This window comes from Pavona decussata, unplaced genomic scaffold (genome assembly GCF_977016875.1).
Source record: "Pavona decussata unplaced genomic scaffold, jaPavDecu1.1 SCAFFOLD_19, whole genome shotgun sequence".
In the NCBI taxonomy this organism is placed as follows: Eukaryota; Metazoa; Cnidaria; class Anthozoa; order Scleractinia; family Agariciidae; genus Pavona; species Pavona decussata.
Genome location: NW_028145442.1, coordinates 2505823 through 2525927, shown reverse-complemented (window position 1 = coordinate 2525927; position 20105 = coordinate 2505823). Strand labels below are relative to the sequence as shown.

At 37.8% G+C, this 20105-nt stretch overlaps 1 protein-coding gene across 1 annotated transcript; it reads right to left on the bottom strand.

The window, feature by feature from the left end:
- Positions 1 to 886: 886 nt before the first annotated feature.
- Positions 887 to 19942, bottom strand: LOC146487045 (serine/threonine-protein kinase Sgk1-like). The gene is made up of 20 exons (XM_085091740.1): positions 19598 to 19942; positions 18000 to 18086; positions 17746 to 17818; positions 17555 to 17630; positions 16906 to 17002; positions 16267 to 16313; positions 13022 to 13079; positions 12831 to 12914; positions 12225 to 12287; positions 11529 to 11597; positions 10830 to 10873; positions 10309 to 10377; positions 9716 to 9752; positions 9004 to 9090; positions 7949 to 8044; positions 6571 to 6678; positions 6441 to 6491; positions 4935 to 5024; positions 4760 to 4817; positions 887 to 3657 (listed from the first exon to the last, which is right to left on the bottom strand). The coding sequence occupies exons 1-20, from the start codon at positions 19667 to 19669 to the stop codon at positions 3545 to 3547; spliced, it is 1479 nt and encodes a 492-aa protein (XP_084947866.1). The 5' UTR covers positions 19670 to 19942; the 3' UTR covers positions 887 to 3544.
- Positions 19943 to 20105: the final 163 nt, after the last annotated feature.

Genomic DNA, 20105 nt, shown 5'->3' with positions numbered 1-20105 from the left:
CTTGGGCGTGGTATAATGGCTCATATACCATGGCCGCTAAGCCAATCAAATCCCTGGAATTGCATTATACAATGATCCAGTTTTTAATAATAAGGCATGCTCATACACATTTGTTTTGAATGTGTGTATACTGATAGGTTATTTTCATTCAATAAAAAAAAAAAAAAAAGAATTAGACTGGACTTTATTTCCACAAATTTATCGCCAATTTGTTATAGAGGTGGAGCTTCCTTTTACTCCGACTAAAAATCCGGCTATAAAATAAAGTAACGCACAAGTCACACATATCTTTAAATATCGGCATAGGTAATTTCATTGCAGGCATGCGTTAAGGGTTTGCCTTCCGATCTTTTGGTCAGCGGGGGCTTCCCTCACGCAATTCGCGTAATCTCGTACATAGAGGAACATAGAGTCCTCAGGCTCTATGGCCAGCGATTGGTCGCCAGGAGAGACTCTGGGGTACTGGAATTTTATTACCGCAGGATTTCTGCGGTAACACAATGAAAGCCGTTACGAAGCTTATATAGAGCAGCCAATCAAAAAATTTAATTTTTTTCAAATTTTCCAGGTCTCTCCTGGCGCCTACCCGCTGATCAAAAAGCCTGAGGACTCTGGGTACGAGATTGCAGTATCATCAGTATCATGCGGATTCGACACATTTATATTTGATTTTATTTCAATCCGTTTTCCTTTATCCAATGGAAGGCTGCCATCTTGAAGCAATAGTCGTCCACTCCAAGCAAACTAAATTTGAATTCCAGTAATGATCTTCCCGCGAGATCTTTTTTTTTTTTCACACCTCCACTCGGCTCCAACCATCCAGCTGAGAGTGTATCAGGAACACCTCCGTTTGGATTGACACAAAAAGCAAATAAAATGAAACATCTCAAGTATAGTGGAAGTTTTATTTTATGTTCATGCACCATGCATCTAGCGAACAGATAAAAAGTAGTGTTTCTTGAAACAAGCAAGTACCATATTTGGAATATAAGGCTAACCAATCAAATAGTTTGAATTATGGCGTGGCTAAATGATGCAATGATGGCCTTTCCGCGGGTTAAAATTGCGCGGGAAATAGGCAAGGGACCAGAGTCGCAAGGCCTTCCTAAGTATTGTTTCTTAATAAGTATAGTCCGCTGTTAAACATATTAACTTAGGATAACCCCCCATACAGTCGGTTTAAGAAGACTCGTGGGGACGAGGTAATACGAGTCCCCTAAAAACGACTGCGTGAGAGGCTGAACTCAGGAAGACTTCGTAAATCTAGCCACAGATCGAGTGTATTCCTGAAAAGGAGATTGTTAGCAGAAGCAACCAGGAAGAAGTGCGAAGGATAAGTTTTTTGCCATCCTCTTCCGCACATAACTGCAATGCAAGCTGTGAATTGACGTTACACACTTCAACGCCATTCGAAGTTTTCCATAAGACCTAATTACGTGTAATAAGCTAAATACATAAATACCAAGTCTTTATACACTCTGTGAACTCTAAATGACTTATCTGTATAAACCGTATCATAATTATCAATAAATTAAATTTAAAAACTTTTCAATCAATTTGAACGATTTGATTCTAAATAGTTGCGGGCAGTGTCGAAAACGAAGATCCAAAGACCAAGAAACCAGAAACCTGTACGAAAACAAAGACCTAGAAACAGTAAGCTTTCCTTTTCTCTCACTGTAATACCAGAAGTTTTACCATGCGAATTCTGTTACCGGGGTCTCTTAAACAAAACTGACCAGTCAGATCACAGGATACGCATAGTGAATAATTCAAAACTTTGGGGTTTCAATCGTTGTTTTCCTACCACTCGTGATTGGTTCAATCGGCTTTGGTTGAAATTCATTGTTCTTGTCCTGTAATCTGATTGGCCAGTTTTGTTTAAGTGACCCCTGGAACAGTAGTCGCACTGTAATTATCTTACTTTCGGCGGGGACGTTTTCTACGAACAACTCGAAAAAAGAGGAGGGTTTCGTTTTGGGTCTTCGGATCTTCGTTTTTGAGACTATCCGAGTTATAGTGGTTCCATTGATCAAATCAACGAAACGTCATGCCTTTCAAACCATAGGTGACAGGGCACAATCAAGAAACACACTGCTCTAACACATTTAACCCCACTATTGTCCAAATTCACCATTAGGCAAGCGTATGAACTACACTTTTCAATTCACTTAGCTTACAACCTTTTTTTTTAAGCATCTTGATCAGACGTTTGTCTTGCCTGTGAACGGGCTCCCGAGTGGGGTATAGGGCTAAGACCAACCTTGGTACTAGCCTGTTCACAGGCTAACGTTTTTCTAACTTTCAGTCTGTGGACGAACTCTTAAAATTTTATGTGACCCCTGAAATGAAAGCTTGCTGTTTAGTATTCTGTACAACATGATTCTAACTTTTTAGTACGTGGGTGTAAATCAAGGAATGTGCCAAATGAGGGTCATTGAAGAGCACTTTGCCGTGGTAATATTTATGCGGCTGAAAGATGCGGTGCTGACTTTCGAGTTTGTGGATGAAATCCTGAGGGGTGACCATTCAAATTTACAAACTGGTTAGAACGGGACGAACTCCAGCTTGCTAACAAACGCAGGTACTGTCAGTAGAGCATGTAATTTTCAAGGAAATAGCATAACTCTTTTCGCCTTACTTCTGTGGTGACGTTCAGCCTTTTTAATCGCAAGTCAAAATGACATTCCCTCTGATATGCGATTAAATCTCTGCCGTCTCAAAGCCACGGTTGCACGATCGTTGCCGGACAGTATCGGTTACACGAGGGACAACACTTTTAAAAACGTCGCGTCACCAGCATTAATATCATGTAAATCGAACAAGTGTACGCTATAACTACCTCTCACACGAGCCATGAGACAAGTTCATTCGTCTATCACGAAACACATTAAATTTCCCAAGCCTTTTCCTTATATGAATTTTCATGTCGCTTAACTTGCGATTTCACCGAACGTTACGTAAAACGTTTTCATAACAAATCTCGCAAACCAAGGGTTACAGCTGAGTAGAGATAAGGCTGGTACAGGCTTTCAGATGAGGGAATGAAAAAAAGAAAAAACAAAACAAAAAACAAGGAGGTGAATGCAAAACCAAAAAGCTTGGGCGAAAAAAAATTTTGAGCGGATAAATGGAAAGATAGACTGACTTCTCCCCTTTTCAACTCACAAAGCATTTTTCTCGCAGTCCATATTTCTGCGCTTCCCACAATTCATCACACAGACGGCACGTTGATCTCTTAACAAGTTAGCTTGCAGAACAGGCGTTATTTTTGCTTTTTCAGTTTGCGTTTTTTTCTGGCGAAACGCAAAATAATAACGCCTGTTTCTGCAGGCTAAACAAGTCGTCACGCAGAGGGATGAGTGTTTGCGTGACACCTAAATAAACGGCTACAGAGGCCAGAGCACAGGACACGAACCATCTAACTTCTAAGCCCACAGGTCACCCACGCCACCACAAACACTTGAGCCGCTGGCGGGCGAATTCTTAGCACACATAGGACATAAAGAAGCGCATGCATTTTCTACATCACTGAAGCAGACTGTCATTCGTGAAGTACTTCTTCCATCGGAGCGACATACGTGAAACCCACAAACGCGTCATCGGGGTCGTCGACGCTGGCGCAGAATGTTGAATCAGCTGACTTCCCCACTGATCCTGTTGAAAGAAAAAAAGAGGCAGAGACAAAAATGTACGTTCTCAAACTAAAACAATCCAAAACGCTAATGGAAATGGAGCTTACCGACGGTGACGGTGAAAACGCATTTAAAAGTGGAGACCAGAAACATATCTTTTGAGAATGGACGTGTGAAAAGGGGATACCTTTGTAAACGCCGATGCGTTTTTGATCGTTAGGTGTGGGCTATATGAGCAGAAAAATGAATCAAAACTTACATGTTGCCGTTCATTTCAGTTTGGAAGATTAGCAAAAACGTATCAAATGCTTTTTCAAATCAACGAAAAAGAATTATTTTGCTTACGTATTTAGTACATATTAGAGGCGTTGTTACAAGTAAGCCTGTGCTTATATCTCAGTGACGGAAGGAAGTAGAAATTACAGAGGCCCTTGAAGAGACCATTCAATTGTAAGCTTTTGAACAGTGCTAATGATATGTTGCTTCCGCTGTACAAGGTTGTTCTGGCTAATGACTTTAAAGGTAGGTAATACGTAAACTTGTACCACGAGCCACAGGAAGCCCACAAAACAGGAGCTTAACCCGCTTTCTGTAACATGAAGCAACTAGCAATATTGTTACACCTCCCTGGTTGGGATGCTAGTCCCTCGCAGGGTTACCCCCGCAGTATGTTGCCGGTAGAAATTTATTCACCTGGGCCCGATTGTTCAAAACCCGTTTAAAGCTAATCCACGATTAAAAGATAACCGAGGTTTCAGCGCGCTCATTAAAAATATTTTTAAAGTCTAATTTTACGCTAATGGTAAGGAAAGTCAAAGTCCAAACTGAGGGACAAACTCTTCTTGCAAAAATCTTACTTAAACTCGAATCAAAGTTCTCGTTAATCCAGGATTAGCTTAATCGAACTTTGAACAACTTGGCCCTGGGTGACGAGAGACAATGTGGAGCAAAGTTTCGTCTCATTCTAAGGAAACTACACGGGGACAGATGTTTCGAGTCTGGAAGTGTGACCATTTCGATAAATGCTAACGTGATATACTTTTCTACAGTAAGGTCTTTTATGGAGAGGGGAGATGGGGATTTGCTGTTTTTTGGCAAGTGAATATTTTAGGAAAATACAATACCTGGTACTGGTTCTCGTACAAACTCGGGATCAAAATGTCTCAAGTCTAGCTGCCCCGTCTGTTGACAAAAGTAACATGTCAAAGTTACAATGCTTTTAATGTCCTCTAATAAAATATCACTGGAAAACACTGATACGCCACGAATAAGCCAAGAAGAATGACGGCCTTCACTTACCACGTTAGGATTGTAAGGTGGGTCAACTTTTTTGTCGTATAACATTTGCCAGTCAATGGTTCGGAAAAATGGATGGTTCTTGATTTCTTCCTATCAAATGAAAACAAAATTTGAAACAAGCGAATGTTGGCCATTATTTAGAACCTACGCAAAGCGCGGGAAAACACGTCATCGCCGGGAACCGTTGACAACCTAAAAGCGCGGGAAAACATGATGCATCCGGTGTCAACCGGAAAAAAACGTACAACCGGTGTTAGTTACTCCCAAAAGGGGTTTTGAGGACTAATTAAAACATTTTGATACTAACTTTAATTAAGGACGGTGCCTACTATTGTTACTGCGCATACGTTCTGCGCATCTCGAGATACTCGGGTTTCCTATAGGTGGTGCCTACTAATACAGGGATATTTTTTCGCGGTTTAAATCTATGTGGAGAAAGCAGAACTTACCAAATGCTCTTGGTATCTCAAATGAAAATTGGGGGTAACCATGCATTTTTCAGAGATAATTAACGTTCAATTTAGGAAAAAATCCCATACATTGCTTTATATTTTAGCGTTTTTTAGAGATATTGTTGCTTAATTTTCTCTGAAAAATGCGTGGTTACCCCCAATTTTCTTTTTGGATTCCAATAGGCCTTGCTAAGATCTGCTTTTCCTGCATAGTCATAAACCGCACAAAAATACTTCGGTATTAGTAGGCACCGTCCTTAAAATTACAACAATGCATTAAGAAAAGACTAGATACGATTAAATGAAACAAAAATAAAACCCTGAACATCATGGAAACCGTAGCGTTTTCAGGGCTTTCTTGGACGGGCGTAACGAAGCGGAATTTTGTTTTATTTTAGAACACATGACTGCGCACACAAAGAAGTGTAAGTCTTCCGCTTCACTCTACACATCAGATACAACTCTGGCACTCACGCTTTACAAAGTACGTAACGCTTGTCAAAATCATTACAATTTTTTCAAAGTGTAGTAACTTACAATACACGATAAAAGGCATTCCGAGCAGTTTCATAGCAAAATACAAAAATGAAAATTCTCTGTAGTTTATAGTTTCGACCCTAATGCCAGACTGTTAATTATAACGGAAGGTAGTATTACCAATGATACACCCAACCTCTAATAACAAAGAACAAATTCTCCTATCATGTTCCTATACTCTTCTTATAAAAGTAACGGGGAGAAGTTAATAGAATATCAAGAACATTCACCGTGGGTGATCATATCCGTGGGTGATCATATCCTTAATTTTCATGACCTCAGGGGTTGAATAAGCATTGATATTACAAGGAGAAATTTGATGCTGATCACTGTTAGGGCTTAAAGGGTTAACATGTTAACCTTTTCTTCTTTTTTTTTTTTTGTAATGGGTTTAGAGTCAAACTTCAACTTTATTAGGTGCTTGTATAAATTTACATGTACAATTTCTTGGTGCCGCAGGTAGCAAAGCCAATCTAGGCGGGCCAGGATGACAAAAACAAAGAATGAGGTAACTTACAAAATCGTTTTCTCCTACTCCAAGTCTTTTTGAACGATCTTTCTGAAGAAGCTGAAAAAAAAAAACAATAATAAAACAATTGCCGAACTGTAACAGAGGTCAGGAAAAAGACATCGATTCATACACTTACTCCTTCAAGAACATTTCTTGCACTGGCTGATATATTGGTTCTAAGGCGGAGTGGCTTGTGAAGGATATTTTCATACATTTCTGCTGTATCCCGACTGTAAAACGGCGGCTGAAAGAAGAAAGCTATGGGTAAAACACTACATTAAAAGTAATACTTTGCATGTATAAGCCTCAGTCGAGGAGCCTGCAATAACGGATTTAGAGCTCTCTGCAAAAAGGGCGTATATGAGTTTTTTGGCCAAGGCAAAAAAAACAACAACAACAACAACGGTTCAGACCACTAAGGAAACCTAACAGTTCATTTCAGCGGATATCTGTTCGGAATGACTTCATTGCCTCAGAAATTCGGATTTAGTTTACAGTCAATCCACGAAACGCGTGACCCGTATTTTCGAGAATGAAATGAACATTCGAATTTCTCTTTGTAAATGTCCGGCATTTTGGGAATGTTTCAAACGCATTTCTCTAAAATCTTTCCCAAACGGACGCATTAACTGAAAAAAAGATTCAAAATGCTTGGGATGTAATTGTTATTCTTGAAATACTTAATGCTGTAATGTAAAGAAACATCCATAGCTTTATACCGTCAATAAACTAGGGAAAGTACTACGGGAACTCTGAAATCTCGCCGGCGATGTTCAAAACTGACATGTAAATTGCAAAATCCGTTTAAATTGAAAAAATGCCGGTCACGCGTGACTTGGATTGACTGTAAAAGAAAATCTTATTTTTTTCAGAAAACTGAGTGCTCAAAATAATATAATATTCCTTTCGTTTAGTGGAGGGGCAAATTAATGCGAAATAAGATCAGCTAGCACTTTTCTAAACCCAGCAACAGCTCGTAAAAACCGGGGAATAGGATTCCTTTCTGTTAAAAGTTCTACACCTTAAATTTTCAGCAAAAGCACCCGAACAGGTCAAACAGAATTAGCTTACACAAAATGATCTGGGGACACAGACGACGAAAAATTAGGCAGGGCTTATCCTACTAGTAACAGAAGGTTGGGAGATGAGAGTGAAAGAGATTGAAAGCAGAGTGGGAGGGGAATGAGCGACAGGGCATTCTTACTCCACCCCACCCCACCCCACCCCTGCTTTCCCCTCCCCCTCCCGCCCACTGTATTTTGAATTCAGCCATTGCACTGCCATTAAAGGGCTCCAACCATGCTAAGGGGTGAAAGAAAGTTGAAAGATCAACGTTGGAATTTTTAGATATAATAGATAGATACATACTTTCAAGTTGACTAAAACTTGCAGCATAGGCTGAAAAACGTTTAGACTTACATAATTAATATAAGAAAGTAAAAGTATAATCTCTAAAAGCTAAAAATTCCCCGTGATAATCAGAGTAGGTTAAATTAATTACTTTTTTTTCTTACCAGACCATACATCATTTCATATAAGACTGCACCAAGACACCACCAGTCCACAGTTTTGTCATATTCCTGCTTCCGAAGAACTTCGGGGGCTAGGTACTGCATTTGTTAAAGAGATTTATAGAATCAGAAATTCTTAATTAATTGCTAGCCTTACGGAGAATTGACAGGAGAGAGGGGAACATGACACTTTTTCATTAATAATATAATAAATTATTATTAACAAACGTAGTTTAAAATTTTTAAGTCAAATGATCTCAAACTAATTTTGTTTTTGTTTTTGCTTCCCTTTCTTATAGGTTAGGTTTAGACTACGAGTAGTCCCCCATTTTTCCTCAGGGATAGTCGGGCAAGCGAAACGTGAGCGCGCGTGAAAATCACCCCACGCGAGAAAAGGCAACACGCGTAGGGTGATTTTCACGCGCGCTCGCGTTTCGCTTGCCCTACTATCCCTAAGGAAAAATGGGGGACTACTCGTAGTCTAGGTTAGGTTATAACTCAAGAACAAAGGGATTTTAATACAAATTAGTTTGAAATCATTTTGACCCAGAGTTCAACACGTGAAAGAAACGTGATGTCAACAGGAGTCGAACCTATGTCCTTCCAATATTATTAATAGTTTGGATGCTCTACCACTGAGCTACAGTCATGAAACTCATGGAAGTCAGGCCATAGTTCAGTGGTAAGGCATCCGAACTCAAATTCAGAAGATCATAGGTTTGACTCATGTTGGAAGAACTCAGATATTTTCCTTTTTCCGAATGTGGAGTTCCAGAAAATATCCATACTCCCCCCATGAAAGGTTTTTGTTTTGCACCTCCCCCCCCCCCCACCCTCCCCTCAGGAAATTCCAGTTTAGCTTCATACTTTGCTTCTAAAATTTTGGCTTTAAGGACCCCTCTCCCCCTAAGGAATTTCCAATGACCTTCCATGGGGTGGGTATGGATTATTTCAGAAACTGGACAATATACCTGTGTACCTGACTGAAAAATACCTCTATAAATAGGCGAACTATTTGATTTTCTGTCAGCATGACATTTTATCCTTTCTAAGCGTACCTCAGGTGTGCCGCAGAACGTTGACGTTGTTCCTGAAGGTTCTATTCCTTCTTTACAGAGTCCAAAGTCTGTTAAAACAACATGACCCTAAAATGCATACCAAACAGAAATGAAATTTTATTGATCATATGTAAAACCACCTTTAGTTTACTCTTTACTGGGTCTTGAAAACCATGCTCATTGTTAACATGGGATGCACACCAGAGAACTTTGAGCCGTTTTAGTCGGTAATGAGGTAAAAATGTTGGCCATTAAATTACTCTTTAGCAATGTTCTGTACTCTTACATTAGGGACCTTAAGATCTACCATGGCAATAAACAATATCATTTATGAGGAAAACAATGGCCCTGCATCAGCATTATTTTGGTACATTTTCTTAACACCCTTGCCCAAACAACAATCGTGAGCGAATTCAAGGTTCTGAGGAGAATGTGAGCAGATGACTGTAATTTTATATTCTCTGCCAAAACTTGAATACAGTTAAGGTTCCCACCAGTTCTAATACTCGATAGTCCAGCCACATTGTACAAATTGAACTTATTAGAATAATCGCAAAGTAGTGCAAGGAATGCAAACTTAGATTTTCAATTAAGTTATATTTTCATTGGTGTTGCTGTCGTGGTTGTTTAAAGTCCCTACTGTGAGGCGAAAATAGATGATTGTTACTTTAGGGCTTAAAGGGTTAATAATGTATGTGCTCTCGGTACCAACCTTGTGATCTAGAAGAATGTTTTCTGGCTTCAAGTCTCTGTGATGCCAACAAACAAAGAAATGACATTTAGTAAGACTTTACTGTGAAACTAAGAAAACTGGAAAAAAGAAAAAAACAGAAATCAAGTTTACGTTCAAGTTTATTCAAAAATTCAAAAATGTAGCAAAAAAGAGAGACTGGCCCGCAGGTAATGAGAGCTAATCTAGGCAGGCCAGACTTACAACTGTTTAAAGATAAAATTAATATTATTACAGTTATTACAATCAAAGACAGAACAAATAGAATTTAGGTGAGGTAGGGAAATCATGAGTAACACAAAAAAAAAGGCGAAAAATAGAAATATTTGTGGAATGTTAATTGTGCCAGTTGGGAAGAGAAACCAATCAGATTACAAGATAAAAATTGAATTAGCTAGCAAGCTGTAACGGTAACTATTGTTGTGGTTTGATTTCGCCTCTGATTGGTCACAGAACAAGAAACATAATTTCAAAGAATAATTCTTAACGTTCATGATCTTCTTAACATAACATTTCAGAAATTAATTTAAGACTTTTATAAGCTGTCATCGTTTGAATGATGACTTCTAACAAACCTGTAAATTATTCCAAGTGAATGAAGATATCCAATTGCTGATGCTATTTCTGCAGCATAGAATCTCGCCCTGTAAGACAAGATGACACCAAAATTCGTTGCTAAATAAATTATTGTAACTTCTCATCATTTGCTTGCAAATATATAAATCAATAAATTCTTTTTTATTCTTTAACTTCTGATGTAAAATGTTCAAAAACTGATTAACACAGCCTGGCATTTAAAGTTAACCAAGGTTGTTCTTTTCTTGCTTAAAATCATTTTTAATATATTTGAAGGGTTTATTATTAATTATGAATGCACTAAATTTAAGTTTCATGGCATAAATTTCTGTATACCTTATCAGAATGCAAGTTAAAAACAATGATGGTAAAGGTAGTGTATACAAACTTTAAAAGGTTATGGAAATTCTGGAAGTGAATTTAATAGGAATTTCTGCAACTACCATTTTTGTTTTCACTGAATCAATGCCCTTGCATGTTGTGGAATGTTGTTGGGTTAAAATGCTGTATTTGTACTGACCTTGGTTCTGGAAAGTATCTCTCTTTTTGTAAATGAAAGAACAACTGATGATAGAAAAAAAGCATGATAATTATTATTTGTCAGAGTGAAGTCTGAGAATTTTACAGCCAACTATCATCAGTTGCAATGCTTGTTTCACATGAAGGGCTATAGAATGGTAAAATTCGAGACTCGCCAAGAAGCCAAGACTTGTTGACTCTCATTTAAAATCCAAGACTGAGACTTGACTATTTTTTTTCAAATCCAAGCCCGAGACAATGCACATCAAAAATCCAAGCGCGAGAAGCCGTGAAATCAGCCTTGCTCTTTTTTAGGCATAACACGGCAATTTACAAGCAGAATTTATCCAAGCCTACATGTTTCACAGCCTGCATGATTGCGGTGTTTAGCTGTTTTTAGTTTTTCACTATTCGTTGATTTGTTGTTGTTTAATGACAGTTCATTCAGACTTGAATACTTGGCTTGCGAGACTCCGAGATTCAAAATAAAAAATTTAAGATTCCGAAAACCACTTTATTTTTTACAACCTTGAGATGCCAAGACTCTAGTTTAAGATGCCGAGATTTCGAGACTCCCCGAAATATTTGCCCAGATCGGCAATCATTTTTCAAGGACCATTCTGGCCCCTACATGATGAGTAACAGTGAGGCATAGAAGAACAAGTGGAACAAGTGGATTGATGAAATTACAGTAGTGTACCTCTCCTCCATTGACATAATCCAAAACAAAGTACAATTTGTCTTGTGTTTGAAATGAGTAATGTAACCCCTGTTAAAGATATCAACAGAAAAGGCTTGTTATGCTGTGGAACCCTGTTAATACGGCCACCAATAGACCTTGAAAATTTGGTCGTATTAACAGGGTGGCTGCATTTATGTGGTAGGGTCAAATTTCATGGCTGCTTTCTTTCAAGTAACATCATCACAGTTACATCACAACAGTTGCACTTGTTAACCAACTGTTATTACGCATCCAGAATGCAGATAGCATTTAATTGAAAATTATGGAACTACTTTACATAGTAAGATAACTGAAACTGAATTTTACAAACAGGAACAAACTGCTTTTCGTTTGACATTACTTATCTGTCCTTTAGAATGTAAATTTGGTGTGAGTGGCCGTATTAACAACGTGAATTTATTAAGGAATATACACATTGGGATTTTACAATGGGGCCAGGGGTTCTTTTACAAGGAAATGTATGGGGGTTTCACTGGGCCATAATACTGAGGTGGCCGTATTATTAGGAGATGGCCATATTGAAGGTTTCAACCGTATATTTATAGCACACTAAGCATAAGCAAAATTTTAAATACAATTAAACATTCTATTAGAACAGCTGCAAGGTACACCAACTAATCATTAATTAAAATGTTTTATTAAATGTACACTCACCACTAAGAATGGATGTTTAACATTCTTCAACAAAACATTCCTTTCTGCCATAATGTGCTTTGCCTAAATGTTGAAAAGAAAAAGTATACAATCATTTTAATGTCCTAGTATCTCTAGCAATTCAGCTTCACTCAAAAAACCACCCAACTGTGCACCTGTGGACTTTTCGTCTAGATCTGTTGATGCAGTAATAGAGAGCATGCAACTCTGTAATCTCAGTGATTTTCTGTATTTTTCTTTGATCCACGAGGACTTCATCTGCTGTCCATGACAAGAGTGCATTGTACACTTGTAACAGACAGGTGTCAGCAAGGCAGAAAGTTGGCTTTCAGGACTTGATATTGCAATAGTGAACAATAGCCAGAACTTTGACCTCTGAACTCACTCACACGCATGTCAGACATTTTATCCGTCTGGAGCAGACAGATGAAACGTCTGGACGAACTTGATTCCACAAACCGATTCATACATCGCTTTACCGACGAACTTAATTTCTTTTATTAACTTTGTCTGCATTATATTCTACTGAAAGGCAACGTACATATGAACTACTCCTAAGTGGTACTGTCATTTATTTCATAGATGGTGTGTCATTGATTTACAAACCTCATTTCGTTTCCTAATTGCTTGTTTATAGAGAACTTTGATGGCATAAAACTGATCTTCTTGTTTGTTTTTAGCAAGGAAAACCTGGCATCAGAAAACAAGTGGTTAGATCTAGTACTGACAATACTGTGCACTGCATTAAAACAATCCATTTTTATGTTAAATGGTTTCAAAGTATTTGACTGGGATACCTTTCCAAAGCTTCCCTTGCCAATCACTTTGAGAAACGAGAAATCGCTTGGCTTTGCCCTGTACAATGAGAATTTAAGATGCACTGATGAGAAATACAATACACACCAAATGCTACAATTTTACTTAATTTTACAAGTCAGATGGTAAATAGACTGAAGAAACTACTTTGTTACAGGAAATTAACACTTGTGTTCATTAAGAGTATTTAAACTCAAATGTGACTTAAATTAACATGAATTCAGGAGAAATTCAGTTTGAAAATTTAAAGAAAATTAACACCAACTAGGAAATTATTTTCAAATGAAGGAAATTACGGCAAATGCAGAGGTTTCATATTCAGTCAAGTCAGAAAACTACGATTCCAGGGGTATTTTGTTTCAAACTGAAACAAACGCTGCTCAAGAAAGTATGCTACACAAAAAGAACTGAGGTGTCAGTTTAGAATTGCCCCTACTTTTAAAAAATTTGAGAAAGAAACCATTGAAACTTAAGTCTCAGAAATCAATGCTCTACATTATAAAGGTAAAGGAAATTAAATGCATAAATTTAATTTCACGGAGCATTGCGTCCTGGCTTTTTCCCGGTGCATGACATTTGCAGACTGCAGACTGCAGACTGCAGACTGTTGTAAAATTATAATACACATTGAAACATAAGAATAAAGGTGACGTCATAATCAATAAAGCAACGTCAAAAAAAAAAATTGGAAATCGATGAGGTTGATTTTTCCCACGTAAAGTTACAACAGCCTCATTCCCAAGTTGTCTTTGGCTGTACAGGTTCATAAGAAATGGCTTCGACGGATTCAAGGTACGATTCTTTCTTTTTCTTCTTAATAGGTTATCATTGTATGATAACAAGTAGCCGACTAATACTTGTCTATTAAGTAATTCTTCAGCAAAGAAAGTTTGGAATGCGGTGGGATATTGACATCCGATTTGTTTGAACAATTTGTCTGTGGAATGTTAGAATATACCAGAAATGAACTAAACCCTGGAATATCAGAAATAACTGCAGACTGCACTGCAGTCTGCAGTCTGCAAATGTCATACACCGGTTTTTTCCCAGCACTCGTCATGCGTGATTCTCTGAAAGGCTTCTGAGTGAATGAGACCACAACTCTGTATAACAGCCAGAAGTCAATGAGTGGGATTTGCCGAGTGCTGGGAAAAAACCGGTGTATGACATTTGCAGACTGCAGACTGCAAATCCCACTCATTGACTTCTGGCTGTTATACAGAGTTGTGGTCTCATTCACTCAGAAGCCTTTCAGAGAATCACGCAGCAAACTGACCACACGTTGGCACTGAGGGTGGTCACAGCCAGGGTTCACTATGTCCTCAGTGGTTCTTTTATGTACCCAAATTATTGGAGATGGGACCATCATTTCTGCATGGGCATCCAAGCCTCATGAAGGTTGTATGAATGATTTGAAGATGCCAAAGCAAAAGCAGCACCCTCTCCTCAGTTATTTTACAGTCAATCCACAACACACGTGACCGGTATTTTTAAAATTTGAACAGAGTTTTGAAGTTTACATGTCAGTTTTGAACATCGCCAACAAGATTTCAGACTTCTCATAGAAATTTCCCTAGTTTATTGACGGTATAAAGCTATGAATTTTTCTTTATATTACACCATTAAGTATTTCAAGAATAAAAATTTTCCATGTATTTTGAATCTTTTTTTTTTTTTTTCAGTTAATGCGCCTTTTTCGGAAAGATTTCCAGAGAAATGTTCAACATTCCATTCAAACGCAGGACATTACAAAGAGGAATTCAAATGTTCATTTCATTCTCGGAAATACTGGTCACGCGTGACGCAGTGCTGTCAATAAGGGCCGGTAGCCGGCCAAAACAGCCGGCTACTGGCCAATCTTCGGCCGGCTACTTTCGTCTCACTTTAGTGTTAATTTTGGTAAGAAACTTATTAAATAAGGAAAAGATCCAACAAAAATAATTGTGAGACGTCCGCCTCTAATGCCTGAGTCGAAATAAAGGCGCATTTTAGGAGTTTTAAACGTGTTTGCCTTTGCCACGTGCGATGGAAATTGATCGAAGGGGTCATGGAACGGCTGCGACATTTTCAGAGAACAGGATCCAGCAAGAAACCGGCTTAAAATAATGAAAAGATCACGCAAAATAATTGTAAAACATCCGGCTCAAACATCTGGGTCTAAGTAAAGGCACATTTCAGTAGTTTTAAACGTGTTAACCTTTCAGTGGAAGTATAAAAAGTTGAAGCAGATCGAGGTGATCGAAGGGTGGTTGAACGCCTGGGACATTTTCACAGGACTAGATCCCAGGCTTTCGCATGTCAGAAGAAAGTGCATATGAATCTGATATGAACAACTTACTTTAACTTCAGTATTGTTAGCAATTATTGTACACCAGGTCGCCAAAGGGCAAAGTCAAAAGGACAACATGAACTTAAAACATTGAATTTCTTTTTTTTAAATCAATTTGAAAATTTATCATTTCACTCTTTTCCAAAAGCCAGTGATTGAGATTTTGAGGAAAAGAACGCTTGTAATAAACATAGAATATGGTTAATATAGTCTTAATTTTGATTGTTCTTAAGGCCCAAATACTGTCTGGAAAACGTTGAAAAAAGCATTTCAAAGCATGTATATTTCAAAATTTTCTGGGGGAGCATGTCCCCAGACCCCCCTAGGAAGCTTGCGCCTTCGGCACTCGAAAAGTAGGCTGCCGCCTACTTTTCCAGTGGGGACGTCTACTTCAAAACTTATTGACAGCACTGGTGACGTGGATTGACTGTAAAACCCTGGGTAATGTGCAGACGTTCCAAAAAAATCCATACCAACCCCATGGAAGGGCATCGAAAATTCCTAGAGGGAGAAGGGTCTTAAAAGACAAAATTTTAGAAGCAAAGTATGAAGCTAAACTGGAATTTCCTGGGGGAAGGGGGATGCAAAACAAAAAAAAAACCATCTATGGGGAGAAAAAGGATATTTTCTGGAACTGCATAATTTGGTCTGGCTTGGGTTTGAAACCCATGACCTCATGCTCAGCAGTTTGGTGCTCTACGAACTGAGCTAACCCGGGCAGCAGTTAATTAGTTTCCTATAACAAGGGAACCTGACCAATTCCAAGTACATAACTAGGAACAGCATTTTAATGACTGTGGCTCTAAAATTGATGGTGGAAATGAAAGTGGTTGTAAATTATATAATGTAATAATGCTGGCATAGGTTATATCGATGATGATCCCTAGCTTTACTTACTTTTGATTGTATGAATCTCCAAGATCAATCCTGTTAAGATCCTTAGCCTAATGGCAAAACCAAAATTAACAAACAATTATGCAATGAAATAAAAATTATATAAATTAATAAGTTATAAATCTGATTTATAATAAAACAGTTTGAAACAGTTGAGAAATTATAATAATAATATTATTATTGTAAATATTATAATTTATAATTTTTATGTTAAATACATTTAATGGTATTTATAAAAATTATAAATTATATTATTTACAATAATAATATTATTATTATTCTCAACTGTTTTAAAATTATGTGGCTCATGATAATTAGCTCATGATATAAAGTTTGCAAGCTACATTTCATTTTTTAAAATTTCACAATTTTAAACTGATCCAAGAATTATCACAGATGTCTAAACCTTGGCCTGTAATAATTTTGTTAATTAAAATTAAAGGTCAGTGCTTTAATACATCCTTCTTTTTGGAAATATTTTCAGCGCATGTTTACAATCCTTAAAGGAACTTAAGGCAAAAAAGGAAAGGACAAAAAATAAACAAACTAGCCTGCTTTTTTTTGCCTCAACAAAAACACGTAACTTCTATTTTTCTGACAGACCAGTAATTAAAAATAAATATTAAGTAACTAAATAAATACCAGAGAATCAGCCTCATCTGCTCCAAACTGCTCGGCATCATCATTAATTTGAGCGTTCTTTGGATTATCCAGTGATAAAAACAGGCGCACATCAGGGCTGAATAAAAGGTTAACAGAAAAGTTAAGTTCAGCAGATTTTGGAAGACTGCGAGAAAACTTTGCACATTTTGTTTTAGCTGTGTTCAGTCCAGGACATACCCGGGACTTAGTCCTTTGATGGGAAAAATCTTCAATTAAAGTAATAGTTGTTGCTACAGCAGATGTTCCCTTATGGGCAGTGCCCTCTTTGAGTTCTGCAGGACGACCTAGGATACCAGCATCTATTGCCACCCCGCAGTACAGGTATGAGGCACCCCCTCAGCATGGCACCATGTGCCCAAAGCTCCTCTTCCCCTACTGGATCGGTGGGTCCTATCCTATCCAAGCCTTGGTCTGTGTATTCCTCGTCCAATTTATGCCCACAAAAATAAAATGTGTGTTTTTCACATCTGTTTGCATGCCATAACATTAATAGGAGATATCGCCTTGTAGGCGTCTCCTTATAAGGGATCTACCATCTATAGACACCCCCCTGTCCCAAAATGTAAGTTTCACTGTTCAATCTACATACAGTAAAAGAAAAGAATAAAAGAGAGCTATGTATTCTTACTGCTCGATTGCATTTGGATGGCTGATAATCTTGCTTGTAAACTCGTTAAGTCCTTCTCTTCTCATCTTTATAAACTCTGACATTTAATTGGAATGAAACAAAAAATTACAACACTGTGTTTTTTACAAAGCAAAAAACAAATTAAAGTAATTTGAACCACAACATACATGTATATGCCTTTGTTCACTAACCAGGGTCAAAGTTATTTCCAAGTCGACGTTTGCCCGGCAACTTGATGTTCATATCAGGATAAACTTTCTTGATCTGAAAATAACATGAAGCCATTTCACAGGATGTTTGTCACATGAACCTAGTTTAATGTCTCCTGTAGTTCAGTGATAGAGTGTCCAAACTAGTAATCAGAAGGTTATAGGTTCAACTCCTGTTAAGAGCACACTGTCTTGCATTATTAAGGTAAGGTTTAAGGTAACCACCATTACCATACCTTTTCATACAAATTATAGAATTCATTGTATCTTCGGAAGATAAAGTAAGTTCTTCCATCCGGCAGCTTGACTAGAACTTTGTACACCTTACGAGATAAAATATGGAAAACAATGCAGTTAAGAAGAAACAACCCATGTGCAATACCGGTTTTAATCTACCCTACAGAAAAAGATGACGACTGTACATTTTACCCCAATACCTTGCAAACATAACACAGCCAGTAAGCTCGTAGAAAGCCACATTTTTGGGTGAAAAACGTCCCTGTACTTACAACATTATGTATGCTAGGTTTGAAGTTTACAGAAGTTTTCTGTGCATTTTATGCTAAGAAATATGGATAAATGTACCAGTCGCCATATTTTTCAGTACATTGGATTGGATCAGGTCTGGATAGTAAGTAAGTAAGTAAGTAAGTTTATTTTGCCACACCACAAATACAATGTAAACAAAAAAAATAGAAAAAGATAGATGTAACAATGGCGAGGAGACCTAAAGGAAACTGTGAAGCTTATATTAATTAGGTCTCCTCAGTTATTATTTTACAAGATGAAATCAAAAAAGAAGATAAGAACACGACGACGGATACAATTACAATTTCATACAATTACAATGTCAAACGGAAGGATATATTACGAAAAGAAAAGCTACAAGAAAATTAAAACTACTCATAGTTATTATAGAAAAACGCCTTAAGTGCTTTTTTAAAGGAGATAGAGGAGGACGAGTTGACGATTTCGGTACACGAGGAGTTGTAAAATTTAGGTCCCTGGTAAAAAACGGAAAATTGTTTGATGCAGTACATTAGGACTTGACTGAACGCTTGACTGAGTGAGAATGCTTCAGCTGAAGTTTAATAAATTTACCCTCTGGGGTCTTATTTTAACCCCTTCCCTAGACACACCATCATGCAGGAAGGTTGCACTCTGCAGCACATGGTTGATACCAATATAAAGGGTGTGGCTCATGGCCTTTCAAAGGGGCAAGTTAGCACTTTAAAAATTTCAATCTGGAAAATAAAAAGCAAAAACTTCCACCTTGAAACTGGTTGACAAACTTCCGTGACTTTTTCAATTAAATATGCCAAAATTTTGAGTATGAGAGAACACCTTGACTGAAAACGAAATGTTCTTCGTATAAAGCTCAAAGTATGTCTTGTAAAACCCAATTTTTAGTGGTTAAATCAGACAACAGATATAATGCACCTTCTTCTGAGTTGACTTATGCCTCTTCGATTTGTAGCGCAGTGAAAATTGAAGTATGACAACCTTAGCTTATCGGCGTGATCGAGAGGACACGATTTCACAAATTGTTTTTCAGATCAAAGTTTTACTCTCAAGAGTAACATTGTCAGCTAAATGTACACGAATGAAAGTAAACTCAAGGCAAATTTACAGCAATAAAAACTTAAATTAATCTGTGAATGAAAACAGCTTGTAAACAGCAGGATTATCGTGTTTTCAGTTTTAATCTGTCAACGCTATCAGCTCGAATACAAAACAAACATTGGAAAGGGATGACACATGGACAGTTCAGCAAATAAAGCTAAGATTGAAAAAAAAAAAATTCAGAAGATACGTTTTCGAAATTCCCACTTACCGTGAAACGTTTGGACTTCTCAGAGCTTAAAGTCTCGGAATCTGGTACAGTTACACCGATCTGTTTGGCCATATTTCCTCAGGATAACACAAAGGGATTTCAATTTTTCAAGTACAGTACTAAGTCTAATTTGCGCGCGGCGACTTGTCAGGCAGACCTTGGCTGAAGTTTGTTCAGAGTTGTCGACGACAGAATGAGCACTGTAGCTCGAAAAATAATCCTGAAGCTTTAAAGAAGATGGCATCCATGTAGCATTGAATTTCCATACGAATCATTCATTTGTGAAGCACTAAACACCTTGTGGCCTATACCTTGTAAACAACTTATCCTGGATGCGAATAAAGTTTTTTTCGCTCGCCTGTGAAGGACTGGTAACTAAAAAAGGGCGCAACCCTCGTCTTAGGTCTCATGACGTTGCCTCGACCTTCAACAAGGCGGACACACTGGGAACGAAAATTTTTGATAACTCTGACCAAAGCTTATAAAGTTCAGTATAGAAGAAATCTGT

Excerpts from the sequence above, each read along its gene's own strand:
- LOC146487045 (XM_085091740.1), bottom strand. The coding sequence starts at position 19,669 with ATGGCCAAACAGATCGGTGTAACTGTACCAGATTCCGAGACTTTAAGC. Across the intron at positions 11,598-12,224 it reads TTAAACATCCATTCTTAGTG|GGGTTACATTACTCATTTCA; the intron begins GTGAGTGTACAT and ends TATCTTTAACAG. Across the intron at positions 10,874-11,528 it reads ATTATGTCAATGGAGGAGAG|TTGTTCTTTCATTTACAAAA; the intron begins GTACACTACTGT and ends TTCTATCATCAG.